Source organism: Neolamprologus multifasciatus, chromosome 13 (assembly GCF_963576455.1).
Source record: "Neolamprologus multifasciatus chromosome 13, fNeoMul1.2, whole genome shotgun sequence".
Taxonomy (NCBI): domain Eukaryota; kingdom Metazoa; phylum Chordata; class Actinopteri; order Cichliformes; family Cichlidae; genus Neolamprologus; species Neolamprologus multifasciatus.
The window spans coordinates 18,286,728-18,313,583 of record NC_140451.1 but is presented as its reverse complement, the minus strand read 5'-3'; the positions used below and the strand labels follow the sequence as shown (position 1 = coordinate 18,313,583).

The 26,856-nt window shown below is 39.4% G+C and overlaps 1 protein-coding gene across 3 annotated transcripts in view; it reads right to left on the bottom strand.

The window, feature by feature from the left end:
* The window catches only part of LOC146505398 (zinc finger matrin-type protein 4), a 64,988-nt gene that overhangs the window by 33,217 nt on the left and 4,915 nt on the right, over window positions 1–26,856 (bottom strand). For 2 of the 3 annotated variants that reach the window (XR_014877520.1, XM_085182383.1), the window contains exons 2-3: window positions 13,453–13,569; window positions 6,324–6,416 (exon numbers count right to left, since the gene is read on the bottom strand). Coding sequence is in view for 2 of the 3 variants with exons in the window: in XM_085182383.1 (XP_085038509.1) it covers window positions 6,324–6,416; window positions 13,453–13,563 (204 nt within the window). In the remaining variant the exon portion in view is untranslated. The remainder of the gene's footprint in view (window positions 1–6,323; window positions 6,417–13,452; window positions 13,570–26,856) is intronic. The other variant, XM_085182384.1, reaches the window with a different exon arrangement.

The following is a 26,856-nucleotide window of genomic DNA, read 5'->3' as shown; positions in this document are numbered from 1 at the left end:
ATTTGCCTAACCCCAGTCTTGCCCTAAATCAAAGCGTCAACCTTAAACCAATCCAGAGGGACTGTGACGATACATTTATGTACTCACAGGATGAGTAATACATGCACGCATGTACTTTACTTTGAGTCTTGTCCTGAACACTCAGAAACACTTTAAAGCCTACTAGAATGTGCAACATATCACACATATGACATATGCTGCAAATAACTGTCAATGTCAGTCTTTGTTGTATCTATCTATCTACCTATCTACCTATCTATCTATCTATCTATCTATCTATCTATCTATCTATCTATCTATCTATCTATCTATCTATCTATCTATCTATCTATCTATCTACCTATCTATCTATCTATCTATCTATCTATCTATCTATCTATACATATTTTAACAGGGACATAGAACAGGGACAGGTCAGAGTAATATCTGATATTGCAGAAACAGAGACACTGTCATTAGAAGTCTTTATGGTTTATATAAAGAAAAGCTTTGAGAAAGGTACCTTCTTGTTTCATTATGTCAATGACCTGTTATAGTCAGCTCCGTGCCTTAAATCAACCTAAAAATGGAGCTCGCACGACTGAATTACAATTCAGCAGAGGAGACCTCTTTATCTCTCATATCCAAGCTGTCCAACTAACCATTTTCATTCAGCTTTAACTAGACTAGGTCAAAGGGTCCCTACACACTATTACTACTTTCATTATTTGCCAGTCAAGAGCAAAGAATTTGTTAGTGCAATGAAAGCAAAACATTTTAAGACAAGACAAGAAATGTATATTGATTTCTTTCTGTTACATGTTTGCTGGGAAGCATCAGGACCCATGCACTTAGAAAGATGCCCCCCAGACAACACTGGTAAGTGGTTTGAGTGATCTGTTTTTAATGTGCCTTCATAGTCTTATCTTACCCTTGTATTCAGCGCTGTCCACTTTTAAAAAGGACACTTTAAAGAAACAGCTGTAGACAGTGTCTACGCATTAGTCTCTAGTTCTGCTAATGCTTTAGCATCTCAAACAAGTCAAATCCAGGTGCCAGAATTTGCGGATAGCCCTTGCCACACGACTGGAGGCTGTTATAGCAACGTTTCTATGTCTTCCTTGAACTCTTTGCATTGAACCTCCACCTTCTGTCTGTTCATCCGTGCTTTCTTTCTTTTTCTTTTCACACCAGCGCACATTTTAGTCCAGGTGTTAATTCGGGTTGGAGGAGAGAGAGACCTCACTCTCGGTGAGAGTACAATAATAGAAATGTGTCTGAGACACCACATCTGAGTATGTGGGTGCACGCGGTGTGTGTGTTTGTGTGTCTGCATGTGTGCCTTATGTCAGCTCTGGTTAGCATCAGGGACACTGGATGTGAGAGTTAAGGACACCTTTACCTTGCAGGCTTAGCTTTGTCTCTCAGCTGTCCTATCTCTCTCTCTCGCTCCTTCTTCTCTTACTTTTATGTCTCTCTGCCTTGCCTTCACTCTTAGCTTTTTTCTATATCTCTTTGCCTCCCTCCATCCTCTCTCCCCCCCTGGGCTCCAGTCTCAGTGACTCTGTGTGTTGTGGGATGAAATATTTATCTGTATTGGCAGGCCCGCGCAACCGCCTCTCCTCCTTCCTCTTCCCTCCTCCCGCCTCGCCTCCTCTCCTCTTCACTGACTCTCCCTGCTGTGATCATGTTAAAGGCTTGCTATGAACTGTCCCAGACCTCCCCCCTCCATCACCATTAGCATTAGAGCTACACTGTTATCTTGCTCTGCCAATATCATCCGCCAATATTGAACTCTGTATTATTTACGGTATTGAACACACTAACGGTATTAGTTATACAATTTTTAATTTTTAATTTTTTTAATTAATGGAGCATATTTTAGAAACAGTGTCATCTCACAGTTTTTCCAACAAATCAGGTTAGACTAAGACTCAAACCATTATCTGCACCACATGGAGCAAACTAAGCAGTGCAGCTGAGCAGAAGAAGCTTGTGGACTATTTGACAACAGTAAGTTGCTAAATAGGTTCTAAAAATCTTATTGGAAAGCACTGTTAGCAAAGAATATCAGCTGATATTTCAATAATGGAATTTTAAGCTTTCTAGAAACTGATATGGAATTTTTATTAGTATCTTATTAGTAACCAAGTATCTTGGTTTCTTTATTAGCACATGCAGCACTGTCTAATGTGTATTTGCCATTTTGATTTTGTTGTATGTAAAGTAAAAAACAGCTTATCAATATTTATCCAGTGTTTCTTATTCATGATTGCAGCATGGGGCGACAGAAACTCTGTAAGGACAAGTCTCCTCTTCTCTTTTCTTCTCTTCTCTAGGAAACTTTTTTCTCTTACTCCATCTTTCCTTCTTGCCTACATTTCCCCTCCTTCCTCATTACCATATCTTCCCCGCTGCCTCTCAGTTTTTGTGCCTCCTCTCATCTCCTTCGCTATTTGTCCCATTGTTCTGCTTTTCCACTTCCCCCTCACACACTCCCTATACCTTTTCCTTCCTTGGGCAGTGGTGTTGAGCTCTTGTTCTACTAAGATCTTGCTGTACCAGAAGGAGGAAGATAAACTGCAATAGGCTGATGTCCCATCCTTGTGTGTTTTGGGGTTTTTGTTTTGTTTTTCCAGTTTTTGACTCAGGACAAAAAGCCTGAGCTGTTTCTCTGTGGCAGTCTGCAGCAGTCTAACCCGTCACAACAAACACTAAAAAGTAAGTGAAGCAGTCGACAGAGATGGAATTGAAACACAAAGAAGCATCTACTCGAAAAAAATCAAAGATGTTACACCAGGGATTTAGTGACAGCGCGGGCAATGTTTTAAACAATCTGAAGCATGTGTGGGTGACTGACATATGAATAATTGTCAGCTCATTACAGCTGCCATTCTACCAAACCACTTCAAACAATAAATAGCATCTCTGACTCACTGTTTTTCCTCCATCGTGCAGAAAGTCGTCACCTTTTCGCTTTCTTCGTTTTTGATTTCTAAATCTCTGCCATCGCTTATTACTGTGTTTCTCTCTGTTTTCCACACCTCGCTGTCTCTACCTGTCGCACCTCGCGCATCTGTTGAGACCGATTTGCATGCGACCTAATTGTTGTGTGTGTTTTTTGTTTGCACATGCCGCACGTATGCCTGTTTGTCCGCTGCCTGACAGTGACGTCTGTATCGCAGATTTTGTTTTTTCTTTTTCATTTCTGTTTGGGTGGCTTCAATCTGCTCACGCACCTAACAATAGATTCCTAATTAGCTGTGTTTATCTTCCTCTCCTTCTGTTTTTCTTTTTTCTGCTCCTCCTCACTTCTCCCCACTGTTCTGTGTTGGGGCGCTGTGGGAAACATCGCTAAATATACTCGTGGAGCAGCTCAGGGAAACAGAGCTCTCATTTAGAGCTCAAGGATGCTCTGAAAGTGTAAATTAGAAGTAGTCACAGTGAAAATACAACAATAGAGGAGAATAAAAGGTGAAGAAAAAAACGTTTTTTTCTTCTGTCTTGCCCTTTGCGCAAGTGAAAAACTGCACAGATGGAGAGAGAGAACAGGGTGGAGAATAGGGCAGAAAAATGGATCATGTCTCCTCTTTCATCTGAGAGCACCTTGACGACCTACTTTCTCTGTTTGTTCTGTGACAAAAACTTTCACCTGTACACACAAGCACAAAAACCTTAAAGCATGGCATTTTACACTGACATTTCAATCACTCTGCAAAAAAAAAAATGGGGGGGGGAAGCATTTTTTGCAGTTCCCATTGGACTGCACCATGTCAATCAGCACAAAACAGGAGGGAAAAAACATTGGGATGAAGTCTAGAGAAAAGACGTGCAACGCTTCCCCTGGGAAAATGAAAGATGAAAGAGATGAAAGAAGAAAAGTTTATTCTGAATTGAAAGCCGACAGTTTCACCTCGGGAAATGAAATTAATCTCTGCTCATCTTACATCAGTTTTCCCGCCTTGTCAAATAATCAATGTCACATCTCTGCGTGAAAGGTTATGAACAAAGTGCTAGCTGTGGCACTCACAGTAGGTTACAGTATAGCAGATGTGGGATGTGTGTGTCTTTGTGCACACAGCCTATTTATATGTGTTTAGTGTCCAATATGAGGTGAGATCCACAGTGAGCTGAGTCATGTCTTATTTGGTTTTTAGAGAGACAGATGGAGACGCAGGTGTGAATACATCCACAGTATGTGTGTGTGTGTGTGTGTTTGTGTGTGTGTGTGTGTGTGTGTGTGTGTACTCATAGGCCTTTGACATATTATATTGTGAGTGTCTGCAGTGTTATGCGTTACCTTTTTACAACTTTTGTTGTGAACTATGGTTCCATTGGTTGAGTGAGGCCGAGGTCACACAGTCCTAGAGACTAACTAATGACCCTCTTGAAACCACAGGCCACTAGGGGAAAATGTACTATCCCTGACTGGTTTGTGAGTCAAATTGACAGCCTCTAGGTAAAATTGATCACAAAGAAGTATTTGGAGCTGCACCCAAAACCTCCTTTGGTTCCAGTTTGCTTTCTACTTTTCCGTTTCACTAGTGCACCAGTATTTGGCAAGTATTTGCAGACAAGCTGGAGTCTACTAATGCAAATCGGCACGTAACAAAAGCAACCACAAAACAAAAGCAATCACAGGGAGGTTTTTTTGTGTGCGCAGCAAGCTTTGTGCAACCGATTTTACTAAACAACAGTCAGCAATCTCTAGCAACCACTTGCCATTCCCTAGAGACCGGTGGTTGCCACGGAGTCGCTGCTCAGTCGCTGTCGCTGCTCGATCTTTCATCTTTCATTACAAACCAAATCATAGTTAGTTTTTCTTAATTTCACTTTCCTTTTCAAAATATTGTCACACAGCTATTTCTGACACGTGTGTAGAAAGTAGGCAATATTTATAAAAAAAATAAACAAGAGCTGGCCTTTATTTTTGTTTTAAGTTTTGCCTATAAACTTCTTCAACCTTCTGACAGTTTAGATAACAGATCCTAAAGAGTGCATTTGAAATCTCATAGTTTTGGATTGATCTACTGATCTATGTTTGATCTAAAAGAATGCTTCTTAAAATTTAAACGTATGCAATCATTGGGAAAAGAAAGACTCTGCATAGAAGGATAAAGGAAATGGTGTAAAATGATCATGGCTCATGTGAAGGTAAACAGTGGGGGAACAAACCAGTCCATGGACCAAATAACGTAAGTCTGTCGAGAAGCATAGTTTAAACACCACCACTTGGTTGCTCAAGCTCTAGGGCTTGAAACTGTTAATCCAGGTCTGTTTTTACATTTTAGTCTCGCTGGATTTATTATCTGAAAACTTTAGAGACTTTCACCCTCTTCACCTCTCCCTCTCTCTCTCTCTCTCTCTCTCTCTCTCTGGAATTGCTAGATTTATCAGTTAGTTTTAAAACCTTTATTTTTCACCAGCTGTGTCCTCACAGTGTGCACGGTATGTGATTTTAGTGTGTAAGTGTATATTTTATGCCACATGGGACGAGCAAGATAATTGGGACACACAATGTAATATTGTAAATCTTCCTTTACACAATAGTCAATTACACACACACACACACACACACACACACACACACACACACACACACGCACGCACACACACACACACACACACACACACACACACACACACACACACACACACACACACACACACACGCACAAATTAATCATTACCAAAATAGCAGTTATACTTAATGTTTGAAGCCCAACAATTCAATGTAGGGTACAAACGCCATCTCAGCATTTGCCACAGTTACAGAATGAGGCTCCAGAAACAGGGACACAATGGCTTTCCGACTGCACATGCACACAGACAGACACACAAACATTGGTAATGCACTGACCTCCTTTGCTATGGCCTGCAATAGTCAGATACAGAGCTGCTTGGCGCTGTCTGCCTTCACTAAATGTGACCAGAAGCAGGCATAACCTCTCTTGGGAGAATTATAGCCCACAACTGCATACAAGAGATCAAACATTCCCATGAGCGCTTGGACACAATGGTTAAGGATGAAAGTGGACGAGCCTAGCAAAGGATTAGACTAAAGCTAATCAAAAACTTAGGTATTTGTCATACACATGTGATAAAGGGCATTCAAAATAAATGCCTTTATTCATACTAGAGTTTCTATTTAACTGCAATGCAGAAAATTCTTTCGACTTATTTAGTTCATCAGTAAATATTTAATGCATTTTTACATACATGTAAAAAGTTTGGAGTGATAATATACATTTTAGGTTTATATTTTATATATTTGCACAGAGGTAGATACACACACACACACACACACACACACGGACACATGCAAACAGTGAGTGGAAGCATACTGGATTATCTGGCCTCAGTCTTTTGGAAGGTGGTCCTCCATCTTCAGGATGAAGCATGTAGAACAGACGTACCTTGTTGGCATGTTTCTTGCTCTGGCAGAGAGAGAGAGAGAGAAACAGAGGGTCAACTAGGAAGTGAGGTTTTTTTTTTTTTATCAACTGTGCCAAGTGGAAAAAAATCAATGACTGTCACTCTATCTTAGCAACTCCCTGCAAGCTTTTAGCTTTCTTTCAGCTGATGATGCTAGTAAACATTTTGCTCCTGGCCAGGTGACTAATGGTCTGGCCCTGCCTTAGCTTTGTGGATCCCTGACTAAGATGTGGAGAAGTGTGTTAGTGGTAGAGGACTGAAGACTCTTTGCTTGATCTGCACACATTGAACACTGTGAAGTGCTAAATGTTGGAAGTGAGGAAAGACTTTTATATCAGAGAGGAGAAATCACATGCTAATATTCAGCGACAGGTATAACTCCACCGTGTGGCAACATGAAATGACAAGCTTTATACTTTGATATACTCCTTTTGACAGGCTATCCATATCCACCTCAATTGCAACCCAGTATCGTGTGTACTAGACAAGCCAGTCCACTGTGGCCATTTCACGCTTTGCCTCTTGAAAACATAAACTTGACACATGCAGAAGTTGCATGACCAGCAGAGGGCGATAGTGACGGAAAATACGTATGAAGTACATTCCAGGGTCCTTAATCACCAGACACGGTTAAGCTAGACAGCTAATATATACTTACATGTAAATGTGTTAATAATGTCTGTTTAAATGCTTTTCCGTGATTATTTTCATCTTGGCTTGAAATAAAATCTCTCTCTCTGCTGTTATCGCATCTTACTTCTGCTTGTGTGTACATTTTATGTTTTGGAGAGGCAAAGCATGAAATGGACACTGTAGGCCGACATGTCCATTACACGATTTGCATGACAAATGTGTTCAGAAGAACTTTAAGACCCTAATGATGGATATAAAAAAAGAAAAGAAAAGTGGGTCAGGGTGGGTGGGAAAATTCATGAAACCTGGTAACCTCAGATGTAATTAAAAACTTCTTGGCGATACTAAGCTTTTCTGTTTTGTGGACACGGTAAATGTCAAGCATAAGCACAAGGAAATTAACAGTGTCTAGAGACCAGGTCTGGAGATATCTAAATGTTGATACTGAGTCACCGTCATAGTCTCTCAGGGCAAAGGTAAATCAATCTTGTGCAACAGACACCATGTAGTAAAGATTTGCATTGTTTATTCAACACATGATATACAGCAACATGATCCTACATGATTCAACATCCTAAAAACTTTTATTTATTTTATTTATATGTCATCCACCTGACCTATGGAGTTAGGGTTGTGGCCATGTTGACCAACAGTTGGCCTGACCAGGGGCATTACTAAGTGGGTGGTGGGTACTGGCCACCCCCCAAAATTTGTTGAAGAAGAAGCAGCAGCTAAACGCGGGATGCACAAAAAGGAGTGAAGAGGCTGAAGCTAACGCCACAAAATGGGCAAAGCATTTTCCATTTATCTATGTAGTGCAGCGAGCACCGTCAGGGTAATAACGTAGTAACGAAGCGCTGTGAGGAGTTCGTTTCTAGATGTTTGCTGACATCCCGCGTTCGCACTTGCTGTGCAGTCGGTTGCAATATTAGATCGTACGACTGGTAAGAGAATAAGCTTGAAAATGGTTTATCTTCTGGATAGCAGCTGTGAGACGAGCTGATATCCAGTTCTCTTCCATCTCCAAATATCTGTTGGTGCTCCAGACATTTTCATTCAGGTAAGTTCTAAATAAGTTCATATCACTCTTTATAGCCTATTAGTTTTATTTTCGATGCACTCTGAGGTCATAGCAAATTAGAACAAGCATCCTAATGAGTGATTTTGCAGAACTACGTTCTATTTATAGAGTTGCTAATTATTTGGCATTATTGCAGCAAACCAGCCTATGAAATGGATGAAACACATCGTGACTGGGTTCCAGCGCTACACAAGGGGCACTCCGAAATCCATGCTTCAAACATACCATCTTGAAATGCCTATGTCCATCTGTATTGTCTATAACCCAACATGCACCATGGTGCAAGGACATGATCACTGCTGCTTGCAGTGTTCATTTTTCTTGTGTTTCCTTCTGTTCTGCTCTAAACAAGGCGCACTCCAAAACAATTCAATTTGCTCTTCTTACTTTATTGTGTTAACCTGAATATAAAATACTGTAGGAGGCAATCATTCTCTCCTAAAACACTATTCATCGAAGGTTCTTTTACTTTTTTATTTCATTTACTTGTATTTTTTTCAATAAGCAGTGAATTAGTTTACACAAATCCAACTGTGCTAACACAAGGACAGTAATCAATCAAGCTACGTACTGCACTTTTGCTGTCAAAGCTTCACTAGCATAAACATGAATAAACACAACAAGAGCAAAGAAACTGTAAACAGGTATTTAACAACCCTAGAAAAACGAATTATTACATGATACGTACGACATTTTAACCAATGTTCAGCCATGAGGAGGTTATAATTCAAAATATGCTTGTCATGTAACCACTTCAAATGACAGTAAAAGCCATTTCAGTTGAAAGAAACCTTTCATTTCAAGGCTTTTGCTGTGGAAATTTGCAGGAATATGCAGCACACACGCTCCCCATCATTATCTGAGACTCACCTCTTAATTGACTGTAGATTTTACTGCTGCGCTTGACTATTCTGTTCTGGTTACTAATATGTTATTCTCGCTACACCTAAGCTGTGTTTCTTTGTCTGCATTTATTACTGTACTTAAGGGTATAACCAATATAAGCTATAATAAGCGAGAGTGGTGTTTACATGAAAGGACAGCGAGCCGTCCTTGAAGCTGCTAACTGTCACTTTAATGCGGGACAATGAAAATCCCCCGTAACACTGCAGGGTAAAGATTACAGAGTGTGTATGTGTTTTGACAATGCTATCTTGGTTGACACTGCTATCTTCCTCCATACACATAATTTTACTGCCATGCTCTGGCTTTCATTCCTTCCTACTATATAACGTATATCATTATCTATAAATTCTAGGGCTGCCATTATTTTTTCAGTGTTGACACGATCAGAAAGATTACACCTTTACTACTCCATATGCAGCAAACACAGATTGTTCAACCAAGTGCAGGCACACAAGTAAAGACGGTGATAATGAAATGCGTCAAGAACAAAAAATGTGGAATTTGTGGATTAATGAGAGATTAATGTGATTAGATCAAAGTAAAAATATTTGTCAAATGCTTTTGATCTATATGACATCATATCCATATGATATGAAAGTAAATGACAAGGCATTGTAGTTGATGCTCCAGTGCTTTGATTGGATTCTTGGCCCTGAGGAGAAGAACCTCACCACAAACTCACGTCTCTTCACTTGTCACACTACTGTTGATGCATTTTGTCAGTGCCTGTGTGTGCCTTGTGTTCATAGGTGTATAAATGGTCATGTAGTTGATGGCTTTGGGATATGGGCTAAAAGCAGGACCTCATGTCACCATGGTGACCCTGTACTAACCCTCCGTGCTCGCCCTTCTCTAATGGACTATCCATGTCTCTCTGTGTTGTCTTCCCCTGTTTCTCTGAGTGTAAAATCAAGTTGGAGGAGATAGACAGGGCTGGAGACAGCTACATAAAAATGTCTCCCACAAAGGCATTTAGAGCTGTGATATGGCCAGGAGTGACATGGGCAGAAATCAGCCCCAAGATTGAAACCACTAAAGTAAATATAGTTGCAGAGAATCACTGTGCCACCAGAACACTTAAAAACCTTCCTACCACTCTGGAAAAACTAATCGGAATGGTTTATGGAAGATGATAAGCCCCAGATGTTGGTCCAGCCTCCAAACTCTACAGATCCTAATCTGGGCTGAGAACACTTGTGATGTGCCTGAACAAGCCTGATTGATGGAGGCCCATTCTGCAAATAACTGTGCCAGTGCCAGACAGCAAAGGACATTCCTAGGTCTTATATTCATGTCCTGATATGTCAGAGATGCTTTGGCCATTCCATGGTTGAACTTGCAATGCTAGGCATGGCACAGTTATATATGTGTAGTGATGGGAATTACGGCGTTACAAGTAACGGCGTTACTTTTTTCAGTAACGAGTAATCTAACTAATTACGATTCCTATCGTTACAACGCCGTTACAGTTACTAACAGGAAAATGTGGTGCGGTCGCGTTACTTTTTTTCAACAAACAGACAGTTGAAGCTGTGTTCAGCTTACCGCATCTTATATCAGTTGCACGGAAGTAGCTGACTACGTAAGTAATCTGGGCGCTACAGCTTTAAGCAGCTGCGCGTGCTCCCGCGGACGGTAATCACGATCACTTTTTGCCACAACACCTGGAGCTAAGGGGGCAAAACAATCACACGAGTGCTGCTGTTTGACTGAGGAAGATTAAAGTAGTCGCGGTAAGCCAATCACATGACCACTTCAAGATGACAAGGCAACAAGGTGATATATACCAGTTTTTTAAATTGTGTTGATAGGCCCCGTAAAACCATAATGTAGATGATAAACAATATATATGCGGCGTTTTTTCCTCAACAGTTTCGTCTCGTCGAACATCTAAGGACAGCGCTAGCAAGCACTCTCTGCTTATGAGCAAAAAATAAAAAAACAAAACAAAAAAACTTAGTTTCGTGTTGTTGGAAAAATGCACCATGTCGACCAATCAAAAAATGATATGGCAACATGACATTTGGTTGTTTAGGAAGAGGTGGAAGTGATGGCAAAAGAGAGGGAGAGAGACAGAGAGAGAGAACGACAGCAGAAAGAGAGAGAGTGAGTACGTACATATTGAATGCAGAACACCTGATTGTTATATAAATAGTTTGAAATGGTTATAAAAAAAGAGGGTAAAAGGTAGATAGCTGCAAATAACTTTGTTGTTTGCAAAACGTGTGCATTTGAATTTAAAATCGTAAAATTTATATTTGCATTTAGAGTTATGAAATACGATTCAATAAACATGTTTGTGATTGTTAAAAAATATAACTTTTTCTACTCGGATTTTATGTTTTTTGTTTGATTTCAGATCAGTTGTGTTAATGCAGTATGTCAAAATGAAAACATAACTATAAATTCAGAAACGTGAGGTTTTGCTGAAAAGAATGATACCAAACAAGGCAAAGTAAATAGTTTTTAGAGGGAAAATCAAAAGTAGTTAAAAATGGCCAATTATACCCTGGAGCCCAGAGGGTTAAACATTTTTTTAAAGTAACGTAATAGTTACTTTTCAAGTAATTAATTACTTTTAGAATCTTGTAACTCAGTTACTAACTCAGTTACTTTTCTGAAGAAGTAACTAGTAACTATAATTAATTACTTTTTCAAAGTAAATTGCCCAACACTGTATATGTGTAAGCAAAAGAATCTTGAATCTTTGAATCTTTGAAAAGTGTTTTGAATCGCATGTAGGGCATCTCAAAATGGAAAGCAGTATTGATTGGCTCACAATTAGAGAAGTGTCTCATCAAACAGTGAATAAAGCCTTCACACATACACTGTCTTATGCTACGGAAGAATAAAAACGTGCCAAGATAATGCTAGAGTTGTCTCTATTCAAATCCAATAAAAAGGACATACTTGTCAGTGTCAGTGGCAGCTGATGGAAATTTCCCCTCTGAACAAAGCAGAGGGGGAAAAGGCTATGAAAAAGAATGAAACCAAGAAAAAAACCATGATGGCTGGTGGTGGTGATGGAGGAGCATGTGGTCAAAAAAAAGTAGGCAGACATGCAAAAGACACTGCACTGTGAAAAAAAGTGGAAGGGGAACTGAGAAAAGGAGGCTTACTTAAAGGGACTTAATGAAGTGCTTAAATATATCTTTGTTATAACCTTTACAATCAAATGCTTAAGTGTGTGAGAAATGAAACTGAAGATAAAAGAAGAGCTAGTGCAATGGCCCTCAATGCCCTAACACACAAAGCAATGTTAAAACCTTTCATATAAGGTGCTAAAACCTAAAGCACTCAAACACTGGCAACTTAAGTAAAGGCAGGTCAATACTGATTGACGTGCCAGATTCTTACCAAGTGAAACTGACATTTCTAGTCTGAGACCAGACCTGATCATCTGGTCATGTGTTAATCGCTATGTTTATGTTGTTGAACTGACAGGCCCTGGGAAGATAAAGTAGAAGTACCTGTACAAGAGTGGAGGGCACTTTGATATTTTGGCATTGCAGCAGAGGGTGAAGATGGAGAACAGACGTGTTACGTGTGTCAAGATAGAGTTGCTATAAATTAAAGGAAGGGCTGAAGGAAATGAGCATCTCAAGATAGACGCTCAAGAAGGTTTGCCCATCTTTGCCCGCTATCTGATTAGAATATAACATTCAAAATATTCCTGCTTGCAAATTATTTGTTTCCTTGTCTCCTTGATCTGCTAACCTCTACAGAGACCTTTTGGAACTGATGAAATGCAATGACTCAGCTTGCCTATTCATCTGCTCTACTCAAGGCTGTGTGTTTTTGTCAGGCTCGGGAGGGACAGAAATAGATTACTGACAAGTGAATGACGTACTGTAGGTGCACATCTATGCAGAAACCTACCGTACACACCATCATCGCCCTTGCTTTAGTCTGCCTAGATAAGGGCCTCACCCTCATTAGTCTGCTTGTTAATCCCAATTGTATCTTGTAATTAAGTACGACTTTAATGCAGTACACTCACGCAAGCACACATTCACATGCACAAACGCACACATTTAGATTCTAGTTAAATAATGCAAGGGCTGAATGGCCATCCAATAAATTACTCTGAGAGAGTCTGCTGAAAGCTATACTACATTAAAATAAAAACTGTGTGTGCACATTTGTTGTTGTGCAAATAACTAACATTACAGTGCTGCATTAATACTATGTTTAATGGATGAGCACTATTTTGAATGCCACAAGCAGAAATTGGTACAAATAAGGCATTTGCAAAATGTACCACGCAGGAATCTGCCTGAAAATGCAGTAAATGTTGCAACATTTTGGCTTGTTTTATGCATAAGAACCTTTGTGTCCTCTTCAGATTTTGAACACATATTTATTCTGGAATAATATGAGAAAATACCTCAGAAACTGAGCAGAGGAGATGGACTCACCTCATAGTGAGCGGTGCGCTGGGACTCGGAGATGAGCTGGGCATTGCAGATGTTACAATAGCTCTCTGTGAACAAGCCTCCATCCACAACGCCCGCAGACTTCATCTTCATCTGAGACTACAAAAACACACACACACACACACCCAAACATATGCAAATATGAATATGATTAAAATGCAGGACGGAATAAAATGTCAGTGAACCTTACTGTGTGTGTTTGAGATGCATGAGCATGCAAATATCTCAATTTAGAAATCGTTTTTCCTTCAGAATGACAGATTCATTATGACAGTGCAGCCTAAAATATGTTGATCCTCTCTGTCAGAACATCTTCTCATGGATTTTGGCTCTAGACTTGGAAACAATGGCCTGAGGCTCTTTGCTCGAGTTTTCTGCATTTTACTTAGTAATAAACTTTTAAAAAATTATTCAGTAAGCTCTAACATGATGTTGAGAGCAAAAGCTTACTTAGATATGGTTTTATTGATGACAGACACAGCAGAAAAAACAGAATTGGTTCCTGACTGTTTTAAATATCAAAAGTGCAAATGCTCAAAAACAAGAATGTGATTTACTAAAGTGATTTACTTTCGCCCTAATCTTAACAAATTCCTAATTTGAGGTATATTTTATTTTAATTGAATAAATCAAACCTGGTAATAAAACCAGTAATGTAAGTTTTTCTTTCAAATCTGGATCAGAAGATTTACATTTTTAAAACCAAGCCTCACCATGCTGGCTCAGCTATCACAGTTATCTCAGTAAGGTTGATAAGCTCATACATGTTTTCCATTTGCTTTTATTTTTATTAGCATTACAGGCCAGACAAATGAGAATGTGATGACTTCAGAAATAATGAAGCACAAATGTCGGCTTCTTTGCACAAATGTGAACAGGGAAAGTACAAATGAGTCACGACTTTATTTTAGACATTAATGAGCTTGTGACATCATAGATGTATTCTTAAAATGTGCGCATTAATTTACCCCAAATCATTTGGGCAGAATTTTTACTCTGGGTGAAGTTTTTATTTATTAATATCCCGATCATATTGTGAACCAACCTCAGTGAGAGTTTGCATGGTTCAGTAAAATTCCTTACAGTACACAGTTTTGCTACCTTTTAATTAGACACCCAACCTAAGTACATAACACTTATGGTACTTAATAATAGGGTAATAATCATTAAGCTTGGCTTCTAATGACTGGTTTACGATAGATATTTGGAACCATGCTTTCTTTTTATTCTCGTGCTTGTGTTTCTACTGCCTTTGCCACAGACATGAGCTAAATTAACACGCTATCTTAGACTGCTAAACTTAGATTTTACTATATTTATCTTAGTATGCTGTGTGCCATTTAGAAAGTGCAACTTGTGGAGGTGTTCTTGTAAAAATTAACCAGGTAAAAAATTTCAGCTGTGCTAACCATAATAAGCAGTAGTGTATGTAATGGAAATGCTGTAAGCAACTGAAACTCCCAGGAAGTTTTGAACATTGGAAGGAAAGTACTAATGTTGTAAGGCAGAGAGAGGGTTTAACATCTTGGTGAACCTGTTTCCAGTAACATTTCCCTGTGAGAAAAGGTGTGTTTATACCTGGTGAGCGCTGGGAACCACTTAAACCATAGAAACATGAGCATCCTACTGGGAGTGATGGCTCGAAGCCTAGTACAGTGCTTTGCTTATATACAGAGTACAATAATAGAAACAGCTTAATGATCTGCTCTGGGGTCTTATGTTCAATTTTCTATTCTATTCATTATGTGCGCCCTATAGGCACCGCTCTGACATGTTAAGAGTGAGTAACTGGTCTGTAGGGAATAGTGAACAAACCAAAGCCATTAAAATCGTCTGAGGTCCTTTCGGAAAGGAAGTGGCAGGTCGGAGGGCTTGCAGAGGCAAAGTCTTTCACAGCTACGAAGTACAAGGATCCTGCTGAGGTCAGCTCTAGTAATTTTGAAAGAATAGGGCCTTTTGTGTATCTTGAGAATTACAACATTTATGATGAGATCAGACAAAATGTACTCCACGTGTCAGCAGGGAAAATGAATTGGTATTCTTTGTTTCACACCTAGTGTTTAATTCCATTTAGCCAATGTGTTTGCACAACGCTCCACACACAAACACACACACACACACACACACACACACACACACACACACACACACACACACACACAGTTAGTGGTAATTACTCCTGTCTGTTCATCTTGTCTGTTTAGTGCACCCTGGACCTTCCAATTAACTGCAGACACGCTGTATGGACATTTCTTTCATTATCTAATTGAAGCTGCAGTGAGACCCACATAATGCACGTTAAAATGAAAAGGCACTGCATTTGATTTACAGTAACAGAATTTACTATCGTCTTTACTTGTGTTCAGTAAGTTATACATGCTTGAGAGGCACAATATTCAATCTGAAATGCCACAGATGACAAGCTGTAAACTTGTTTTGTCTGGAGGCCTAGATGCATTATTACCTCCACAACGTGAAGTGTCCTATGAGGCATGATGGAACAGATATATCTTGGAAACTGACACATTAAATTTGCAGCAGAATTTGCAACCTCCTATAAATTTGTGACAGGAAAAGACCTTGCACTGCCAGCCTGGACGTCAGCCAAGCGGAAACGAGTCTATCTTTTAATCTTTAGGCTAATTAAAAACGATTGTGACTGCAGAAATATCCTTATCTTCCTAATATCTCAATTACCTCTGAATATTACATGCAAGATGGGGGATGTAGACTAATTAATAGAGGCAATCTGTTAGCAAGATTAATAGAATGGCAGGCCCAGTGAAGCGAAAAGATGGAGAGACAGATAGTGGGATACCTAATTGAAGATGGAAGGAAAGAGGAAAAAAAAGGTTGGGGAGGCAGCAGGAGGGTTAAATAGATGCGCTCTTCCTGCTTTAGTATCAATTTGAACCACAGGGCATGTATTATATATGTGTTATATTTAGTATCAGTGGAAAGTTTACCTTCAGCTCATCTTTTAATTTAGAACCTTTTTTTCACTTGGATGCATGCACAAGTCATTGCAGACAACGTGATCACTTGTGACAAATAAAGAGAGTTTTTAAATAGAAGGGGAGTGGGAGTGAAGCTGTTGTATAGTCAAGCCCAGAAAAGCTATTTTCTTAATGAGCTACTTCTTAGTAATAAAACCGTTTGGTAACTAAAATAGTGTGAACACATGGATTTCCTGCCAAACTTGCAAACTTGGGGAAGTTCATTAATAGACTCTTACGTCAAAGAACTGATCATTTGCAGTTAGGATCCATGACATATAGTTTGGTGTGTGACGAATGGTATGAATTATTGCTGCAACACAATTAATTCATACAGTCATTAAGGACTTAACTGTTCTCAACTTGTATGTGCATGAGCCAATAACACTTACAAAAGCAATAACAATTGCAATATAATTCGTAATTCACTCTTAACTATTTCAATTTTGACTTAAAAATGCATAGTAACATTATAATTTTGTCGTTTTTAATCAATATTGTTTAAAAGAGCTCCATCAAACACTAATATGGTGCTGGTGCCCAATCTAGAATGGGTGGAGGTGATTCTAGAGTGGCCACTAACTCTGCATCAGCAGGACAAGGGGAAAGTGTGGTGGTAATTTCTGGCGGCACCAGCAGAGCAAAACAAAATTCCTGGGTCAAAGCTTGAACTACTGATCGGTAGCTATCAGAAGGGCTACCACAAGAAACTGGACAAGGATTAGAAGAGGCAGCTCAAAGATTTCATCCACTGTGATTTTCTTCTGACAGAATTTGTAAAAAGAGAAGTGGCTGATGCACTGCACTGTACAGAGTCAGCAGAGAAGTAATGTGTTCTGTTGATATAGGAAGACTGATTAAGAACTAGACTTAACCTCTGGTGAGAGTTAACAAATTGTGCATGTTTAATAAAAATGGCACACACAGTCTGCCCAGCTCACAATTCCCGGCATGCTGTAGCTGAAGGACAGCAACTGTTGTACTGCCAAAACTTTCCACATAGAGCTTGCATTTTAGAGTTTTCTCTCAATGAATTGACATGAACAGACAGAAATGCAATTTAGAAAGTAATTATTTGGCTTACACTTGCACCAGAAAGTCGTTGATAGTGCATACAGTTTCAGTGATAACTTAAATGAAACATGCCATTTTTTAGACTTGCTCCTGAAAAAGTGTTATTAGTGACAGAATCACATTAACTATCAGCCAAATGCCACCATATCAGCAAAAAGGGTATATTAGGGCTCATAAAGGACTCGTTGTACCAATCATTATGCTTCAGTTCACCTCATTGTTGCAAACTTAACTCATTTAGTGGCTTTTCATAGACTTGCAGTTACTTTGTTCAATAAATAAATAAAGTGTTGAAAATTCTGCAACAGTACTGTTTCACAGTCATTTTACTTATTAAACCAAAATTCAATATATAACCCTAATTCCAAAAAGGTTTGGAGACTGCAAAATATAAATAACATAATAACAATAACATATAACATATAATGACAATGGTTACTCTAGTTTGTATTTACAATAGAACCCTGAAAAATATAGAAATAAGAAAAAGATTTTAATTAAAGTAATTTTAATTCAATGGCTGCAACACATTTAAAAAAAGATTGGGATGGGAGCAACAAAAGGCTGTACATTTGATAACACCAATAATTGTCCTTTTAGAAGTCTACCTATCCACAATCTACCTGTTCTGTTCTCCAAGTATAAAGTCATGCTACTACACAGGAAATGTATTTGCCTTCTCTTTTATTGCTTTGGTGTAGGACAGGGGTGGGGAACTCCAGGCCTCAAGGGCCGGTGTCCAGCAGGTTTTAGATATCACCCTGGGTCAACACACCAGAATCAAATGATTAGTTCATTACCAGTCTGGAAAACGTCAAGACATGTTGAGGAGGCGATTTAGCCATTTAAATCAGCTGTTGGATCAAGGACACATCTAAATACTGCAGGACACCAGCCCTTGAGGCCTGGTCCTCCTACACCAGGGGTCGGCAACCTGCGGCTCCAGAGCCGCATGCGGCTCTTTAGTCCTTATACTGCGGCTCCGCGTGGTTTGGGAAAATAAATTAGTATTTAGCTGAAGTGTATTTTATTTATGTTAGTTCTTTTTAACTTGTAGTTCTAAATTGGAAGATTATTGTGATATTGAAATATAAAAATAAAATTATATTCTATTATTTTTTCATCGCTCAAAATAAGAGTCACACTCGCGGTCGCGGAAGCCGGTGTACCCGCCGAAACGCCGTGCATTTATCGAGACTAACCCCAGGCAGGCCAATTATAGATCTTCGGATCCACATTATGTCAGCAGCTATTCTCCACCGTGAACTATGTTAAAGACAAACACCGCTCACGCCTGACAGATGACAGCTTACAGTCCTGCGTAAACTGACTTCGTACAGCCCCGATTAGCAGACGCTGTGCGCAGAGGTTCAGGAGCAGAAGTCCCATTGTAAACATATCACGGCAGACCGACGAAGTTTGCATGAACACGCTTTTCAGCATCTCTTTATTGACCACTTTTCACACACGGTTGCTGTACGCATACAGCCGGCTGTAGCTTTTCACCTCACAGCCCGACATACACTACCAACAACACAACAGCACAGATAGCGCAGACGTAAAGGCAGCGAGGCATGATTGCGGGTGTCGCTCAGGTGCGTCCGCCTCCCCTACAGCGGTGCTGCAGACCACGCCCCGCCGCACGCATTAACCTGGTAAAATACATATTTAGGCAGAATTTTGCAAATATCTATTTTTAATTTTTCAGCAGCATAGTGCTTTTTTACCAATTATTTTTTAAAAGTCAGGTCAAGGCTCCAACAGCCCAGAGGCGATATAAGGGTGGTGGCTGACAACAGTTTTTGTTTGCTACATGGATCATTTTAGTTCAGCTGGGTGTCTTTCCTTTTGTTATATTTCTTTAAGAGTTCAAAATGTGTTGATTGCATAAATAAAATGTAATTTTCTCTGTAGCACTTCATGGATTTCATAAGCAACACACCTTAGTTGTTCACACAAAGCATAAAGGTAAAAAACAATATATACAGTGTTATCTTCATTTTAGATGTCAAAAAGTATTTGCGGCTCCCAGTGTTTTCTTTTGCGTGGAAACCGAGTCCAAATGGCTCTTTGGGTGTAAAAGGTTGCTGACCCCTGTCCTACACAATGGAAATCTCATTGTTACATTCTAGAGAAAAGGTTCTGATGTGAAGTTGTCAGATGATTTAATGAAGCTAGATACACACTGGAAGTGATTTGCTGTAACCATGAAAGGGAATGACATTCTGTGACATTCTCAACAAGCGAGCCACTGTATCAACTACCAATGAGAGTGAAGAATATTGCTGATTGACACAGCATCTGCACAGACAGGATGCTGGCCAGGAACCCAGAGTGATGTTAAAACTAAGTAAATGCCTACCTCAGCCCAGCAGCCAGGCCCTGAATTTCAACAGTTAAAAAACTGATGAGCAGTCAGGCTGCAGCCGCTGTTTTCTACCTCTTCGTGTTTCTGAAGTAGAATCACTGTCTTCGTGCTGATTTTCACCTTTGCTTTGTGTTGTTGGCTTTGTATTATGCTATGAAGACGATCAGTTAATTTGGCTTCGATATTTCAAGAGAAAATCTTCATTTTCTTTGTCCAAGATGGAACTTTTCAAAAACTCTTAGTCACCTAAAATGCAATGAATGTGTGGACCAAAGGCCAAAACACATAGAAAAGATGTGCTTCAGAATACCCACGCAGATGTGGACAGGGGTTCGAAGGGTCTGGTAGAGCAATAGATGTGAAGAGCTTGGAACCTGATGGGGTAGCTTTGGGGTAGGTTTGAGAAAAGTACACTATATTGCCAAAAGTATTCACTCCTCCATCCAAATCATTGAATTCAGGTGTTATAATCACTTCCATGGCCACAGATGTATAAAATCAAGCACCTAGGTAGACTGCTTCTATGAACATCTCATATAAACAATCAGGACAAACCTCCAGACTTAGTGTGGCCTTCAGATCAACGAGTCTGGGTTTGAAACAGTATTTGTCTGACTGCATTGTGCCAAGTGTAAAGTTTAGTGAATAGGGATTATGGTGTGGGGTTGTTGCAAGGTCCATAAAGACATGGATGAGCAAGTTTGGTGTGGAAGAACTTGACTAGCCTGCACAGGGTCCTGACCTCAACCATATAGAACACCCTTGAGAAGAATTAGAGTGGAGACTGTGAGCCAGGCCTTTTCATCCAACATCATTGCCTGACCCCAATAATAATCTTCTTAAGAATGGTAAAAAAAAATCCCATAAACACACTCCTAAACCTTGTGGAAAGTCTTCTTGGAAGAGTTGAAGCTGTTTTAGCGCAAAGCATGGTCTGCCGTCACATTAAACACTATAGGTTGAGGATTGGATGTCACTCAAGTTCATATGTGTGTGAAGGCAGACTAGGCAATACTTTTGGCAATATAGTGTATGAAAGCAAAAACAAGGCTTAGAATTAAAATGTGAAAGAAAGTTAAAAGTCTTTAAGAGTTAAAGTGAAGACAGAAAACAAAAACAGCATCTCCAATAAAAAATGAAAAAACCTCCAAACTCAATTAGACAGAATTATAAAAAGTAAATGAGTCTTAGCCGGCACATGCACAAACCTTCTGTCTTCATCGGAAGGAATATAAAGACAAAAGGGAACGCTCTTTTAAGACCACATCAAGTATTTAACATCGATGTGAACTTTGAAACTTCCTTAGAATCTCAGCCTCTGGCCCACTCTTCATTAAATAGCTGGCCTTGGAATAGAAGGAACTTTTTGTTCTTTCTAATAAATGCAGCTAGTGGGGCTGTGTTTGTCACATAAGCTTAGAATATTAATTAGGTTGTAATATTACTTGCAACTAGATGTAGTGTAATAGTGTAATAAACAAAAGCCCTACCCTACTGTAGACAAACATATAGCATCAAGTGTTTGCCCAGTGGGGAACTTTAGAGACACTACTCCTATCACAGATACATTTTTTATAGCCTGACAGCACGCCTTTATTGGTAAAATGTGTCCTTAAGATGAACTTAGAGGGTGAAAAAGAAAAAAACTGAGACATTTTTTTTACAAGATCCTATCTTCCCTTCCCCCATTTCTCAGTTTATTCATTTATGCTCCGTCAGGGGGTAGCTGCTGTGAACTGGACTGTCTCTCCTCCTCTTCCATTTTCTGTGCTCACATTTTCATACAGCTTCATTCAAAATAAAGTGCTCCCCTCATTTAAGTGTCAAATTATGCATGCGGACGTTGAAATATTGACATCAGCCTGTGAGCCAATGACCTGTCGAATGAGTCACAAGCCACAATGACAAGAGCAAGGGTTGGAGGTTAATAATATGGAACCCTATATCGCAAAGGCGCTGTGGCGTGTCACTTTGATGTTCCACATCACAGTTTTTTTTCTTGTTTCACGCCTGGTAATGTAATCTTTCCCAACACTGTCTCCCCTTTGTCAAACCCCTACACACACACAAACACACGCATACACACTCCAAGATTCATAACCCTCCCCTTTGTACAGTAGCAATCAAAGGTAATAGACTGAGGGAACAAAGTCTTCAAAGGAGCTGAAGCCAGAGTCTGAATCCAAATACACATTCATTCTGTTTGCACTGCAGGAGCTTGCTTTGTACTATTCTTGTTAAATACTGCAAACTGCATACGTACACAACCTCAAATACAGCGTGGGTACAAGCACATGGATTTGCTGTCAAATAAAAAAAATAAAGCCAAAAGCTTAAGATATGGAAACAGAGGTCCCGTCTGTTCCCCAGAGTTAAATCCAACAAGTTCAATCAAGAAGTAAAAGAAGAGAGTGTGTGATTGCGATGCAGAAAGAAAACCAACAATACTTTATTCCAAAATTGGCTGTGTGATCTTCTAACTTTATGTCTGCGCATGTCTGTGCATTTGTGCTTTTTAATGCATTTTACAGTTCTCACACATCAATTTGCGTTGCGAATCTGTGTGACAATCGCCCCGTCAAGTCCTGAAATCTTCTCACAATAACCTTGGTGACAGCTCTGAGATGCTATACTTCTTGCCCGAGTTTCCTTCTATAATGACTGAGGAGTGAATGTTACCTTGAACCGAGGTCAGTACTTCAGCCAGTTTGCTGTATAAGTCAAAAAAGCTGGACTGCTCTAGATTTATAAAATGTCAGGATTTTAATCATTACTTATTATTAATCTCTGGCTGTCTTCCAGGTCCTGTCCTCCTACCCTCAACCCCAGCCAGTCATAGCAGACGGCTGCTTCCTCTGAGCCTGGTTCTGCTGGAGGTTTCTTCCTGATAAAAGGGAGTTTTCGCTTGCTCGTAGAGTGTCATCTAATTGTTGGGGTTTTCTCTGTTTTTATCTTATGATATAAAGCGACCTGAGGCAACTGTTGTTGTAAATGGGCAATATATAAATTGATTTGAATTGAATTGAATGTTGACCCTGTAGGTATTACACTGTTTGCATGCACATAATCTTTGAATTTTTTTCTTTCCTTTTTTAATTCATTTTAATTTTTTGTTCATTAATTAAAGAAAATACCACACTTTTCTTTACCAACAATCTTCTCTGTCAGCCATGACCAAAGAGCACACAATATAAACGCACAACAATCGTGACTGCTTGACAACTGCGACTGCAATGTTAAAGTAAGAAATTTCATAACATCAACTGTTTAAAAAAGTTTAAATGACATAAATACTGATCGCAGCACCACTTTTGGCCACTTATTTTGGAAAACAATGAGTGTGTAATCACTCACATGGTACAACCAATCTCATCCCTAATTCTGATACTGTTAGTCAAAGACAGTCACAGTATGCTTTTTATCTCACTGTCTCTTATCTTCATCTCATTTGCCTCTTTTCTCTCCCAGTGGTGGAAATATGCCCTTTAGGGCAGGGATTATTCATGAAAGATGGTGTAGGCTCGACTTATCCACTCTTGGGAGAGAAGAGGAGATAAGCTGCAGTATTATGCACCTTACTACTGGAATGAATTTTAGTGAAACTTAAAGTTGGAGACTCACATTCGTCTGAGAGGTATATACTGGTATTTTATGTAATATTTGAGATGGATGTATATGTGAATTCTGAGCTTATCCCAGCCAAGGAGATGATCATTATAATAGTAATAATAACAGTAATAGTGACTTAACAAAATAAGCTTAACAGAAACAAAACAAAATTGTAAAAACACATTTTCCTGATTAGTCAGCCTTTAGCATACAGACCCAATTACGTCTATTGTGCAACGCACAATAATTTTTCAGTGTAACTTATCAGGGGTTTGGCAGCTTTGACAGATGGCTGGCAGCACAGGTAGCTGTAGCTGATTTGAGCTCATTAGAATCACTGAGCCTTTTAGCAATGTTTATGGTTTTGGTGTTATGTCTTTTTAGCAGAATACACAATATGGGCTGCTGTCTATGACAAAAACACAGTGAGCCAACCACCACCAACACCAGCAGATGCCATGGCAGCCCAAATCATCAGAGACTGTGGAAACTTCACATTGGACTTCAAACACTTTGGATTCTGTGCCTCTCAATCCTTCCTCCAGTTTCTGGGACCCTGATTTCCAAATGAAATACAAAATTCTTTTAAATCTGAAAAGAGGCATTTTCAGACGAAAGCACAGTTCGCACAGGTAAGATGCATCTGACGATATTCAGTTTTTTAAGGTACACTAGTACATAGATATTTACTTCTATTAAATGCACCAATCCACACAGACTACTAGAGTTTAGACTCTGATTATGCACCTGTTTTCTGGCTTTGCTGTCAATACAAAGCGATCAATGAAACGACTAAATCTATACACTGTTTATTGCTTCATTTTACTGTTTCCGTTAAGAATATTTATGCTGTCAGTCAGCTTGGTGAAGACAGTTTATCTGAACGCTCTCCTTTCAGCTCCTCTGTACTTCTGAGAGACAGACTGGTTCTGAAGGCAGTGATGCTGAAGGCAGATCGGTGCTGGTGTGGATTGAATAGATCAAATGCTTCAGTGGTGCTTTTGTGTTTTGTGTGTGTCTGATTTTCCATAAGTGAAAGTGTCTATTAGTCATCTCTATTTATCAATGCATTTATATTTTATAACCTCTCTGGCTTGATGAGACCCTTGTATTCACGAGGGTACTCTGTTAGTTTTATCTCTGAAAATTTCTCTCAATGGACCATTAGCTGTTAATGGTATTAATAACAGATCTAACCATTTAGGACATAATATGGGCTCATTAGAGGGAGAAAGAAGACCATTATCCTGGGCAAAGTTAGGTTTGCAGTTTAACAGCTCACATTTCCGCGTAGTGTCTCTCTGCCTGTGTGTGTGTATTCAGTAACAGACTTCTAGGCAAACTGAGTTAATGGTGGGAGACCAAAGGCAGCCTGAAATTTGAATGGGGGCTGTTAAGTTACTTTAACATATGGGAAATGCCATGTTAGATAGCAACAAAACTGTTGGGGTTTATCAGTTTCATTAGCAACTGATTGGATTTTCCTTTTATATGCTTATATAGTTTGCCCCCTTATGGCCAGATGTTCTTTTTCTATGTTATGGGACTTTCTGGATATGTTTTCATTTTAAAATCTCTTTTTGAAAAAGGTAAAACAACTTTTGACAAAATGCAGACTTGGTATTTGGATGGCACACCCCCCAAAAAACTATGTGACATCAAAGAACAGTCTGAAGATCCAATATAAGCAAGGAAGTGGAGAGGAACTTTGTACAAAAGAACATGCTACAAGGATTTTGGCATTTAATGGTTGTCTCATTGTACATTATGGCAGCAGCTATACACACAGAGACCCATTCTGACAGGCAGTGAATGGAAGTGGAATCAAGGCACTAAAGATAAGTCAGCGTTTTCATGAATATATTTTCCCAAGCCCAAACAAAAAGTCATACAGGAATAATATTGTTCCTTTTTTTCCAAAAAGAAACCATATTATACAAGCAGATTAGAGCAGAAGTGAGCAAGCAGACAGATTTCCCAAGAGGCAACATGCACCTCAACGCGAAAGATATACATTTGAGACCAAGCAGGAGGGAGATGCACACAATACGAGGACATACTGGAAAGACACAGAAGTAAAAAATGAATCGAGCATAAAATTTAGTGGAACAACTAAAACAACACAAGCCACATAAGCTGACATGATTTCATGAAGCTAATTGCCAATCGCTCTTTCTAATTACTAAAACAAGCTTGTTTAGCTTCAAAATTCCCAGAAGCATCAATACATACAGATTATCCCACAGCATCATTCAGTTAAATAACTGCATGTCTTCTTATCGCATGTCTGACTATGAAGCAGGTGTGTGAGTAGATACAGTACAATACAGCTGAGAGTTGATTTTCTATTTACATCCTCAGAGGACGTTACAAAGACATCATGGTACGATCATCTGTCAGTCACAGGGCTTCTGTTTTATATATGTGTGTAATGTGTGTCTGTGTAAAGTGTGTGAATGCAAGCTGAAGTGACAAACCCATTGATGTTACTTTTGCGTGACAATTTTACTCTTGCATGTCAGCAGGCAATATTATCTGATGCAACATTAAAGCGTACAAATACTGTACACCACTAATTGCTGGTGTATGCGCAGAGAGCTGTTCAGCTGCACAGAGCCAAGCCTGGTAACTGCAGTTGTGATAAAGGATGCTGACTGCAACTTCCAATTTGACAATTAATTTTGAATAAATTTTGCACTGTAGAGATTTTTTTTCAGTGTGCTTTTTTTTTTTTTTTTTTTTTTTAATTTCAGTACAAATAGAGGTTTCTGGGCTTGACTGTTAGAGCTTGCTTGGCCCTTGGGTGTTTGTTTGAGAATTGTACTTCCATCAGCTGCAGCTCCACGATCAGGGAAGCAATTAATGAGATTGATTACTGCAACTAGCTCAACTCCTGAAACAAAGGGAATAAACTCCATGTTGAAATTAACCAGACAAGAAAGCACCTAAAACTTTAAGCCATTTTAAGTTGAGCTAAAACTTAAACATTCTGTAACTTTTAAAATAATGCTTTCCTCCACAAGGCTGCATGATGACACAGTGGTTAGGACTGTTGCCTCACAACAAGGTCTTTCTTGCTTTCTGTTCTCCCTGTGCATGTGTTTCATCTAGGTATTCTGGCTTGCATGCAATTAGTGGGGTTAGGTTAGGCTAAGTTGGTGATTCTAAATTGCCCATATGTATATCTCTGTGTTAGCCCTGCAACAGAGTTGCAACCTGCCCAGAGTGTAACCCGCCTCTCCCCCTATGGCAGGTATTCATTCAATCCAGATATCCACATGTTTTGACACTTCAGTATGTGCCAATAAAGATGTGGATATATGAGCAATAGAATTGTTT